The sequence below is a fragment of the Heptranchias perlo genome, chromosome 7 (assembly GCF_035084215.1).
Source record: "Heptranchias perlo isolate sHepPer1 chromosome 7, sHepPer1.hap1, whole genome shotgun sequence".
Classification (NCBI taxonomy): domain Eukaryota; kingdom Metazoa; phylum Chordata; class Chondrichthyes; order Hexanchiformes; family Hexanchidae; genus Heptranchias; species Heptranchias perlo.
This window is the reverse complement of record NC_090331.1, coordinates 52,142,451-52,155,427: the sequence shown is the minus strand read 5'-3', so window position 1 is coordinate 52,155,427 and position 12,977 is coordinate 52,142,451. Positions and strand designations below refer to the sequence as shown.

Below are 12,977 nucleotides of genomic sequence, written 5' to 3'. Positions count from 1 at the left end.
TTTAAAAATTTTCTCCGGTACGTTTGGAATTTTGGGACTTCTCAGCTGAGGAGAGAGAAGAGGTCGTGGTATCAGGTCATTGGACATCATAGTGAATCCAATTCAGAGCAGATACTGCTTTAGAGCTTCAGTGTTGTAGGATGGCATCAGATCACTGGACACCCTGTTATGACCCCAATTTAGAGTTGCTATTGCTTGAGATCTCCATTGGTGCAATAGCATCCATTTTTCAAATTAATTTTTTCAGCATTGAGTTGAAAAAGGAAATTAGTATTTTATATTGGCCTGCTATGTGCCTCAATAGAAGTTTACTTCACTCTTGGTCTCTGGAGAGAAGCATCTGGTTTTCCTTAAGTAGCTTGATTTCCCTTTTTGCAATGTTTATAGGGAGAAATTGAATTTTGAAGTGGCACACCTCTGATTTTCTTATTTGGATGAGCCAGCTATAGTATGTGCAGTGGCATACCTTTCTTTGAAGTATGAGTATTTTACCTAAAATTAAGTGATTTGTTATTTTTTTAATTCCTCTTTGTAAATGTTAGTATACTAGTTAACACTATTTCACTTCAATTTTCAGAATAATGAGGAGGAGGAGGAGGAGGAGGATGAAAAAGTTCAGCAAGCAGAAGCTTCATGTGTTCTGAGTAGCTTGAATTCTTTGCAAGCTATTGAAAATACATCTGTCCCTCTACCTGAGACATCTATTAAAGATGAAGCATTAGATGAAAAGTCTGACATGGAGAGCACAACCAGCTTGCATGATCAAAGCTCATCTGCATCACCGTGCTCCTCTCCAGTTCACAAGATAGTCACTGACAGCGGTACAAGCTCTAAACAGTTTCTTTCCAGAGTGACAGTACCTTCAAGTTCTCCCACATCATTTCTTACAAAGATGAAGAAGCGAGAAACAAAAGGCAAAGGAAAAGAGACCAATGGTAAACCAACATAATGCTCTGTGATCACTATATAACTGAAACATTTATGTAGAAATTTCACTGACTTTTTTTATGAGCTGTCCAGTAATTCTGAGATAGTTGCATACTAATTAAAATAAATTGCTTTTCAGTTGCACTTCCTAAATTGTGAATAATATACATAATGCATACATTATCCTTGTGGTCAAGTTGGATGATGCAACAGGGAATTATTATAAGGGTGTGCCTGGCACTCTTTGAAAAAGATTTTAATTCTAGACCATCTGATTTCTCCACTGTTCACCCTTTATTTAGCATAGGGTCTATTTAAAATTTTGCTTCGTTATGGTTCTAATCCTCTTAGTTGAGAGAAATGTTGTTATGGACAGTAATGTTCTTTCAACCTATGACCCAAGAATTTTCAGTACTTTCAGTTTGAGCTTTGGTGAAGATGAGGAAGAGGGAGAAAAACAACATTTTGAAAATCTTCCACTTTAAAAGACGTATATAATACTGAGGAAGTGATCCATGCTGGGATGATTTTAACTCCTAAATCTTTACTTTATCTACAGTCTTTGCTCAGACTCCACTGGTGTTCATTTGGCACCATTTCAGCCTGCTGATCTTTTGGTGGATATAAAATTTGAACATACCCTGCTATTGAAGTACAGAAAGGTTACGAGGAATATTGTACCCTTTATTTTTTGATATCAGTATGGAATTTTGGTTTCATTCTTTGTGAACTAATATAAGTTCCTTTTGAGCATATGTTGTCATGTGACCTCCGGATTTTTACTTGCAGAATCATAGCCATAGAATTTGCTAATTGCAAACAGTCTACCTTACATGTAGCCACATGGGTTAATATATCCACTTTTACCAAATATTGGAATTGCACCCAAAATAGGACATGTAGAGCTCCCTTAATGGCTCAGTTGGTACGGTTAATGTGCAACAATGTTAGCCGTGGCTCAGTAGGTAGCACTCTTGCCTCTGAATCAGAAAGTTGGAGGTTCAAATCTCGCTCCAGAGACTTGAGGACAAAATCAAGGCAAACCCTTCAGTGCAGTATTGAGGGAATGCTGCACTTTTGGAGGTGCTGTCTTTCAGATGAGACGTTATACCAAGGCCCCATCTGCCCCCTCAGGTGGATGCAAAAGATCCCATTATGCTATTTCGAAAAAGAGCAGGGGAGTTCTCCCCGGTGTTCTGGCCAATATTTATTCCTCAACCAATATCACTAAAACAGATTATCTGGTTGTTATCACTTGTTCGTGAGACCTTGCTGTGTGCAAATTGGCTGCTGCGTTTCCTGCATTACAACAGTGACTACACTTCAAAAGTGTTTCATTGGCTGTAAAGCGCTTTGGGATGTCCTGAGGTCGTGAAAGATTCTATATAAATGCAAGTCTTTCTTTCTCACACCAGAAGGCTTCAGTTTCAATTCTCGATCTGAGCAGAGTAGCTGATCTCAACCAAGATGGCACTAGAGACATTTCAGTTGGCCTCAGTACTTCTAGGCTAGTGAGAGGAAAGTAAGAACCATCTTTCTCATTACTATCCAGTGACGCTTGTTGGAAAGTGTGCATATAATGATAGAAACGGGCTTGGCTGTGATGCTCTGCATGATTCAGCAGCCTGTCAGCATTCATTGTCTAGGTTCACCCACAAAAAATGGCCACTTGGGTAAGATACTGGAGAGTGATTGGTGCCAGTGGAATTATTTTCCAGCATGCGTCATCAACTTCGGGAGAAGGGAAAAACTATACAATTGAACGTGCAATTAACTCTCTCTGCACAGGATCCCAATCAGTACCCTTTTCCTCCTAAAGAGTTGTTGCAAGGTATCTCTTGTGGTTGTCCTAAAACCTATTCGATTTGTAGTGTTTGATTTAGTGATCATTAATTTTATTAACTGCGTTTGTAATTTTTAGCCTATGAATCAGAATGTAATTTGAAGCATTTTTTCAAATTGTACTTCTCTTAACTTTGGTTTTTGATAACCATACACAACTGCCTTGTGCATGTTCTTGATTATTACATTTATAACTTTTAAAAACAAAATTATAAATTGGGGAAAAAAATTAGGCCAAATTATTTTATATTGACAGAAGCCAAGAAAAGTGAAGACGAACCATCCTATGGAAATGAAACCACATCAGGAAAACCCAAAAGAAGATTTGCTGATTTTGGGTATGATCTCCATTGCTTACGGGAAATCTTTTTATAGGATTTTATTGTCATTTAATATTGAATACAATTAATATTGGCTTCAGAGTCCAGACAACATTTCAGGTTGAGTCAGAAAGTGTTGAACCTTGGTCTGCTTGACCCCGAGCTTAAGTTTCCCTCTCCACATCCATCTGTGACCAAACTTAATTTCTTTCAACTAAAGAGGTAAGAGACAGTATAAGACATAAGGAAAAGGCATACAAAAAGGCAAAAAATGGCACAGATCCTGGTGAATGGGAAAGATACAAAGATCAACAAAAGGTCACAAAACAGATAGTAAGAGCTACAAAAAGAGAGTATGAAAAGAAACTTGCAAGGGATATCAAAACCAATATGAAGAACTTTAATAGTTATATTAGGAAAAAGAGGGTGATCAGGAGCAGTGTTGGCACCTTAAAATCTGAAAGTGGGGATATTGTCATTAACAATGGGGAAATGGCGGACATGTTGAATAATTACTTTGCGTCAGTAGGAAAAGAGGATAGCATGCCAGAAATCCCAAGAAAACTAATATTGAATCGGGGACAGGACTCAATAAAATTAACATAAGTAAAGCAACAGTAATGAAGAAAATAATAGCACTAAAGAGTGACAAATCCCCAGGACCAGAGGGTTTTAAAGGAACACATTGCAGATGCCCTAACTATAATCTTTCAAAGTTCTCTAGATTCAGGAACCGTCCCTCTAGATTGGAAAATTGCACATGTCACTCCGCTTTTTAAGAAAAGAGAGAGGGGGAAGCCAGGGAATTATAGACTAGTTAGCCTAACATCTGTTGTGGGGAAAATGCTGGAGTCTATAATTAAGGATAGGGTGACTGAACACCTCAAATTTTCAATTAATCAGAGAGAGCCAACATGGATTTGTGAAAGGTAGGTCATGCCTGACAAACCTGATTGAATTTTTTGAAGAGGTGACTAAAGTAGTGGACAAGGGAATGTCAATGGATGTTATTTATATGGATTTCCAGAAGGCATTTGATAAAGTCCCACATAAGAGACTGTTAGCTAAGATAGAAGCCCATGGAATCGAGGGAAAAGTACAGACTTGGTTAGGAAGTTGGCTGAGCGAAAGGCGACAGAGAGTAGGGATAATGGGTAGGTACTCACGTTGGCAGGATGTGACTAGTGGAGTCCCGCAGGGATCTGTCTTGGGGCCTCAATTATTCATAATATTTATTAACGACTCAGATGAAGGCATAGAAAATCTCATATCCAAGTTTGCCGATGACACAAAGATTGGTGGCATTGTAAGCAGTGTAGATGAAAACATAAAATCACAAAGGGGTATTGATAGATTAGGTGAATGGGCAAAACTGTGGCAAATGGAATTCAATGTAGGCAAATGTGAGGTCATCCACTTTGGACCAAAAAAGAATAGAACAGGGTACTTTCTAAATGGTAAAAAGTTTAAAAACAGTGAAGCTGATTTTGGGTATGATCTCCATTGCTTACGGGAAATCTTTTTATAGTCCAAAGTCTTTTTATAGGATTTTATTGTAGTCATTTAATATTGAATACAATTAATATTAGCTTCAGAGTCCAGAGGGACTTAGGGGTTCAGGTACCTAGATCATTGAAGTGTCATGAATAGGTGCAGAAAATAATCAAGAAGGCTAATGGAATGCTGGCCTTTATATCGAGAGGACTAGAGTACAAGGGGGCAGAAGTTATGCTGCAGCTTTACAAAACCCTGGTTAGACCGCACCTGGAGTACTGTGAGCAGTTCTGGGCACCTTCGGAAGGACATATTGGCCTTGGAGAGAGTGCAGCGTAGGTTTACTAGAATGATACCCGGACTTCAAGGATTAAGTTACGAGGAGTTTAGAAGGTTAAGGGGTGATCTGATTGAAGTTTATAAGATATTAAGGGGAACAGATAGGGTGGATAGAGAGAAACTATTTCTGCTGGTTAGGGATTCTAGGAGTAGGGGACACCGTCTAAAAATTAGAGCCAGACCTTTCAGGAGCGAGATTAGAAAACATTTCTACACACAAAGGGTGGTAGAAGTTTGGAACTCTCTTCCGCAAATGGCAATTGATGCTAGCTCAATTGCTAATTTTAAATCTGAGATAGATAGCTTTTTGCCAACCAAAGGTATTAAGGGATATGGGCCAAAGGCAGGTATATGGAGTTAGATCACAGATCAGCCATGATCTTATCAAATGGCGGAGTGGGCTCGAGGGGCTGAATGACCTACTCCTGTTCCTATGTTCCTAAGTAGCAATGCCTGCTTCCGCCCCACCTCTTCCCTCCTGCCTCCGAAACTTTAGTCCATGCCTTCATTAATTCCAGGCTCGACTTTTCCAACATCCTCTCACCCTCCACAAACTTCAACTTATCCAGAATGCCACCGGTTTAATTTTCATCCGCATTCCCATCACCCCATCTTATCCAAGCTTCCCCTGTCCTTGTGTGTCAATTTCAACTTTCTTGTCTTCATCCAGTTCAGGGAGGTGAAAATCAGCCACAGACCCTATTTCTGATCCCTTTCCAGAACCTTTGTTGTTAGTGCATGTGTGTGGCCTCGGATGAAAACAGATTCAGAATTGGCTGTGTTCAATCCTGCAGTTAAATAATTGAATAGTCTGCCAGTATTCACCGTTGGCTCTCACTATAAGAGTGTTGTTTGATCTCTTGTCTGATTTTTCAAAGTCTGGCTTCCAATACTAAATGAATACACTGAAGTTAGCAAATTCAATTCAAATAAAATATATAAACAAATAGCTTGGTATTAGGCCTCGGTCCTCAACCTAAGTTTCTTGATTTTTAAAAAAACTGATCAAAACCTGCTGAGCTGTCAGAGGTATTGGGTTTTAGAAAAAAAATCAGAAGGTGGGCCACTTTCACAGAGTAGTGTTGCTGGAGGCTCAAGGGCAAGTACCTACTCACACACAGTGGCCCTCACTCTCAGTGGGTGAGAAGGGTGTTGACACTTGGTTAGTTAGGATTGTGGGGACCGCTGTCTGTATTCTGGCTCTCTGTGACTTGCACTTCTAAATCCGACACGGTTATCTCAGCAGCAGAATCATAGACCCACTTTTTCTCCTGTGATCCAAACCAAGCAAATACCAATGTAAGAGCATCTTTAGGTAGAACCTGATTTCAGGCACAGGAAACTAAAGGAAGGGAGACAATTTTTTTTTAAACTTAAAAAATGCAGAACATTTAAAAAAAATTATTAATAGTCAATATCCGTTGATCTGCAATCCTTTTGAATATGTACAATGATTTTTATTAGTTTAACCATTGTTTCTTCCTTTCCTCCACCCCCCCCCCCTCCCCCACCTTTTTTACAAAAAGTGGATTAAGAAAATCTGGCGGAAGAGGCAAGAAATTAGATAAAGAAGATCGTAGAACTTCACTCGATAGCAGGTATTCTGCTATAATTACACAACAGTTATTGTTTTAAAATCTAAATTTATGATGCAGTTAATGTTCAAATTTTTGTGAAAATTGTGTAACCTGATGGTTGACTAAATCATTAACAGTAGAGTTTGTGTGCATTTTGCATTTACAAAGCTGTTAATAGTTTTGGTAGGGTCGGGGGGGTGGGTGGTTGCACATAGTTCCCTCGTCCTGTTCAGTAAATATTACTAACATGTAAAGGATAGTTTCTATACATTATCTTTTTTTGTTTTATGTATGACAGGGGATCAAAAGAAATGCTTGAGAGCTCAGGTGGTAACCTTTCTGCTGCAGATTCAGTCACGTCCATACCAACTTGCATGCCTTTTTCTTGGTTTGGGGATAGTCGTAAGGAATCTGCCTCTTCCAACAGCAGCCTTCACTCACCTTCAAGTGCACATGACATCTCTTGTGAACAGGACAAAGAGAAGCCTAGAAATAAAGTAAGTTGGAAATAATTGCTACTTGTCCCTTTTTTACAGTGAAGGTGCAGAAATGATCAGATCTGTATTTGAATAATTAACAGAATATTGGTCCTGATGTCTTTACTACTGGTTTTAATACTGCATTGTAGCACTGGAAGGAATATATAGGGGACTTAAAGACACCATAGTTGTCATATAACTTCACTTACTTTGCAGAAATAGTTTATGCATATAAATGTGAAATGGTGCCAGCTTTACTCCCATAGCAGTTTAATTAGATTGATGCTGGTACCACTGTTGTTCTCAATTTACATTAACGATTTGGAAACACAACTTCAACATTTGCAGATGACACCAAATCAGGTTAATACAAAGAAAGAATGCTTGAAAATGCAAGAAGATATTAATAAACTTGGAGAATGGGCGTGTAATTGGCAAATGAATTTCAATATAGTTAAGTGTGAGGTGGTCCATTTTGGTAGGAAGAATAAGGAAGCCACATACTGCTTGGATAATAAGAATCTAAATGGGGTAGAGAAGCAGAGGGATCTGGGGGTACAGATACACAAATCACAAAGTAGTGCCGCAGGTTAATAAGGCCATAAAAAAGGCAAACCAAGTACTGGGGTTTATTTCTGGAGATAAAATTGAAAAGCAGAGAAGTTATGTTAAACTTGTATAGAACCTTGGTTAGACCACACTTGGAGTACTGTTCACAGTTCTGGTCTCCATATTATGGAAAGGATATAGAGGCAATGGAAAAGGTGCAAAAAAAGATTCACAAGGATGATACCAGCACTGTGAGGATGTACTTATCAGTGAAGGCTGAACTGGCTGGGGCTCATTTCTCCAGAAAAATGAATGCTGAGGGGTGACCTGATAGAGGTCTTTAAGATAATGAAAGGTTTGATAGGGTAGACGTAGAGAAAATGTTTCCATTTGTGGGAGAGTCCAAAACTAGAGGTCATAAATATGAAATAGTCACTAATAAATTCAATAGGAAATTTCTTTACCCAAAGAGCGGCTAGAATGTGGAACGCACTACCACAAGGAGTAATTGAGGCAAATAGCATAGATGGATTTAAGGGAAAAATAGATAAGCACACGAGGGAGAAAGGAATAGAAGGGTATGCTGATAGGGTTAGATAAAGACGGGTGGGAGGAGGCTCATCTGGAGTATAAACACCGGCATGAACCAGTTGGGCTGAATGGCCTGTTTCTGTGCTGTATGTTTTAAGTAATTCTATGCGGGTTGTCAACATTTCAGTGCAAATTATGTCTGTTGTCTCACACTTCATGGTGGAGAAACCTCAGTACTAAGGCCGATCGCTTTTGAGCTACCCAAATACAAGATCTCAACATTAAGCACCAGTAGAATTTTTTTTCTTGAACAGAGAATAATGAGTAACAGGGATGGCAAGAAAATAATCTGATTTGTTTTTGTAATCCCTTGTTTTTTTTTAATTTGTAGTGTTATTTTCAGTGATTTAAAAAATTAAGACTGACCTTCTGCAAATGTGTGTTGCAGTCCTGTTTTCTACTTGGTCTCATATCTGTAATTAAGAAAGCTCTCCTTGTACAGCTGAAAGACGGTAAATTGGTAGGGCATTAAATTTCCAGTGATGAGCATGCATCTCTACAACATAACGTCGTAATGTTTAGGACAGGAGTAGACTATTGCTTTATCGAGCCAATCCTTCCAAATCACCTACCAGTTTCCTTACTATGATTCAGGAACTAATAGTAGCCCTATAGCCCCTTTCCTAATAGGACATGTAGTCCTTTTTCAAATTCTGCCATGGCTTTTTATTGTGCTACCACCCCCCCCCCCCCCCAACACACACATAATCTGATTCACAATTGTTTCACTACCTTGCTTTTAAAAAAAAAGTTGCCTAAATTTCCTATTTTCTTTGACGCTCCTAGCTTAAAGCTATTTTCCCTGGCCCTCAACTCCTGAGCCTATTAGAAGTAGTTTCCTGGGACCAAATTCTCTACACCTGTGAAAAATTTTAATGAACTCTATCAAGTGTTCCTTCATTCTCCTTTTATCGAGAGAGTAATGTCCCAGGGTAAGCTATAATTCTTCAGCTTTGTAATCCTCCTCCTCTGGACTCCTTCCAATAATTCTGCATCTTTCCTGTAACATGGAGACCCAAAACTGAGCAGAACTGTTCAGATGTAGCGCACCAAGATCAAATACAACTTCAAAATCACCTCCTACTCTTGTGCCACACCTCAAGCTATACATCCAAACATTTTATTTTTTTCCACGGCCTGCGAACACTGAACCAAATTGTATCTAGCTTACAGAAAACAGATTGTCGCACGTTAGTTAACATCATTAGCCGCTGCACCCAGTTAGGCATCATCTGTAAACTTTTGACACTTTGAATAATATCATGTCCTATAAATTATTTATAAAAGTTATTAACAACAGTGACTCAACACTGACCTGTAGCCCTCCAGTGACCCCACCTCTTCTTCCACGTAACACCAACCTTTGTTGTCTAACTTTCAGCCACGCATTAATCAAACCTATTTTCTTCCCCCATGTATCCCCTGGTTACATATTTTGTGAATTAGTCTATTATGTGGATCTGGATCAATCTTGAGGATGCTCAATGGCTTAGAAGTAGCAAATCTGGTAGACAGGTGCTGGCCTCCTGTTGGATAACAGTGTGCTAGGAGGATGCTGACTTTTGCGGAGGGAAGCAGTGATAAAAATGAAGCACTTTTGTCTTTGTTAGCTTATCTGTTGCAGGCCACATTACACGCTGAAGATTAAGGTCAGTTATTGCTGGTGGTTTGCTGAAAGCTGAATAGAATTTGCATTACAGTCTGCTCATGTTCACACACCAGGGAAAGCCAGAGACTTGCATAGTTTGGGACGACCTTGGTATGCATGGTTTTATCGTATTATATCTGGCTAGGAATCCATCTGGCATATAATTCAAAGTACATGGCACAGATCAATGAAGTAAACCATCTCATTCAATTTCAAACTTCCTAGGTGATTGACATCCTGGGCTAGTGGTTTTGGTTGACATCTGTGTCTGGGGTGAAGATGTGGGTTGAACCCACATGTGAGGGACAGGGCCAAAGATTCTTTGTAAACAGCTCAGTGGCCAGGGGCTTCCAATTGTGAGTTTATATTTGGCTGTATGAACATAGTGAATCAGAGTCTGAAGCCAGTAGAGAAATAAAGCTAGATCACTGGTTCTAGGAAGTGAGCAATTGTGTTTGAGATCAGTTTTATGTTGAAAGATAGCACAGAAGTGTCATTTATGGTTTTCATATTTCAAGGTGAATAATAAAGGTTGTAACTACTGTAAATATACTATTTGTACTAAATGTTGTTCATTTACTGTTCATGTTAAATAAATTAATTTGTTGCTTTTATAACCTGAGCTTCTGTCAGATTAAATAGATGTTCAGGGGTTTCTTTCTCAATCTCCAAAACGGGACATAATAAAGTCCCATCTTTATATCTCAGTATATGTAGTGCATTTGACAAGATTCCCTTAAGGAAGAAAAATAACATGACAGCCTATTGAAATGGACAGTCATTTTTGATTCAATTCCAATAATTAGTGGTGTCTGAACTACGACCCATGGTCTGGATCCTGCCCAGAAACCTGGACTTTTCCATTGCATAAACAGAGCATCGCTGCTCTTCCTGGTCCTACTTTCTTGACACCACTGCTACTTCCCGCCACCTGCTGCTCCAAGTGATTGCATGCTATGAGCAATAATTATTGCAATATCACAGATTCCCTCCCATAGTGTACAGCAGCGCTCAATTGCTTGGAGTAGCTGGAGATAGGAACTGATAATGGCACTGAGGGGGATGAGCTTGGAGCTGCAAGGGGGCAGGAGATTGCCAATGTGAAATTGGACATAAGTGCTAGCATGAAGTGGACAGGGAGGAAACAAAACCAGCTTGAAATTGAAGAGGGGGTGGGGGGACGGTGAGGAGAAGAGTGCAGCATGAAATGGAAGGGGATGGCTGGAAAACAGTGCCAACATAAAATTGAAAGGAAAAGAATGCCAAATGATGGCGGTGGCAAGGGGCACAAGAGTGCCATCTTGAACTTGGGGGGTGTTGGGCAGGAAGAAGATAAGAGCAGCAATATGAAGTGGGAGAAGAGAAGCACCTTGAACTTGGGAAAGGGAAGGAAAAGTGCCAGAGTATCAGGATGTAAAAAAAAGAGAAGAAACGTGAGCTATCTCTGGGTAGTGTTATTAATGGTATACAGCTTTCTGAATGCAGTCCATGGGCCCTATGATGAGCAAACTGTGTAGCCCACAAGGAGAAAATGTTTGGATACCACTGTCTTAAATGGGCAAAATAATTTGCCATCTATTCAAAAATGGTTTTGTGATTGCATAACTAGTATCGGATGTGCAATTTCTGCTATATTAGAAACAGCTGTTTTCAAACTAAATTTAAGCTTGACTCAGTGGTATTAGAATAGCTAATTTATACAACTAAATGAAGTACTTTTTAAAAAAAAAACTGTAATGCTGCAAAATTAAACCCAATGCTTTTATCATTTTTGTAATATAAATGTTAATTTTTTTCTTGAATTTTTATACTCATCAAAGTGAGGGATATTAAAAGAAATGGAACATGTTTCTGCTTTTGTCATCCAGTGTCAGCATTTAACAGTCCCAAAGTCAAGTTCCCTCTGGTCTGCCCCAATAAGAACTATTTTTGGTCAATTTTGTCCAATCTAAATTCCTACGTCCACATATATAATGGAAACTTGACTGTAAACTTGTGACACTGTAAAATTATAGTCTTCCCCCTCCCAGTGAAGATACTGCACACCATCACTGTCAGAATGGTGAAATAGTGATCAAGGACTGCCAGGTTCAATGTGATACAGGACTGGGGATGGGTGATCTAAAAATGCATAGAGAGAGAGATGGGATGAGAGCAAAGCTCAGAGTGCAAAAACAATCCAAGTTCAGATAATAGTATAGGAATTAATAATATACCTGATATAAATAAAACAGGAACTTTGAAAAATAAGAAAAAGTGTGATAAGTTTTAAAACTGAGAAAAACACCATCAGCGCATATGGACAGAGTGGGGACCGTTAACCAAATCAGAGTTCTCTACACATGCGTGTAGCATAAGAAAACAAGCAAATTAGAAGCACAGATTCGGCTCATAGGGTACAATGCAGTGGTCATTACAGAGACCTAAATGCAAGCTGGGCATGAATGGGAACTTAATATTGGACATATCAGAAGCTCTGGTGTGGAAGGTTGCATCGTCGGAACAGATGTATCTGAGAGCATGGAATAGAGTCCTTACAGGAAGTGGGGTGGGAGGAAGTGTAATCAAGGAAAGCTGTGGGAGCTGGTGAGCCTTGTGTAGATATTGGTGGATAGCCTATCCCCAGCAATGAAGATAGAGAAGTCAGGGAAGGGAAGAGTCTGAGATGGACCATGTGAAGTCAAGGGAGAGCTGGAAATTAGAAGCAAAGTTGATGAAATTTTCCAGTTCAGGGTGAGAGCAGGGAACTGGCTTTTTAGTCCTGATCTTGGTTTTGTGTCTTTTTTTTAAAAAAAAGTTCACACATCCTGAAACCTTCCTGGACTCCCCTTCCCAGTGCTTACAAATATAATATTTCTGACTTTCCACTCTTTTTCTTCACCATCCTCTTCAATATAACTATCCTAACTACCTCTTTCCTGCTCAAGCCTCATCCCACTAACTGCTTCTGTGGTCACTGCTAATCACCAAATTCTCTGGAACCCCTAATTTTCTCGAATCTTTCAACACTTCCTGTTGCACCAACTAGACATTTAGGCACTTTCATCCTGCAGACGCTGATCCTTAACGGCTTCCTGAGTGCATTCAACTAGTTTATTAGCTGATATGGTTGAAATGGAGTGAAGGGAAGGAAAGCAATTTCAGTTTCCAGATGCTGAAGATGGTGTTTAGGATTTAACTGAAAGGCCCAGATTTTGCATTGAACCATAGT

General features: G+C 39.3%; 1 protein-coding gene across 3 annotated transcripts in view; it reads left to right on the top strand.

Annotated features, from left to right (window-relative positions):
- The window catches only part of LOC137323711 (neurabin-1-like), a 105,087-nt gene that overhangs the window by 78,432 nt on the left and 13,678 nt on the right, over positions 1 to 12,977 (top strand). For all 3 annotated transcript variants that reach the window (XM_067987535.1, XM_067987534.1, XM_067987536.1), the window contains 4 exons: positions 578 to 935; positions 3,026 to 3,107; positions 6,449 to 6,520; positions 6,798 to 6,996. In XM_067987535.1, coding sequence (XP_067843636.1) covers positions 578 to 935; positions 3,026 to 3,107; positions 6,449 to 6,520; positions 6,798 to 6,996 — 711 coding nt within the window. The remainder of the gene's footprint in view (positions 1 to 577; positions 936 to 3,025; positions 3,108 to 6,448; positions 6,521 to 6,797; positions 6,997 to 12,977) is intronic.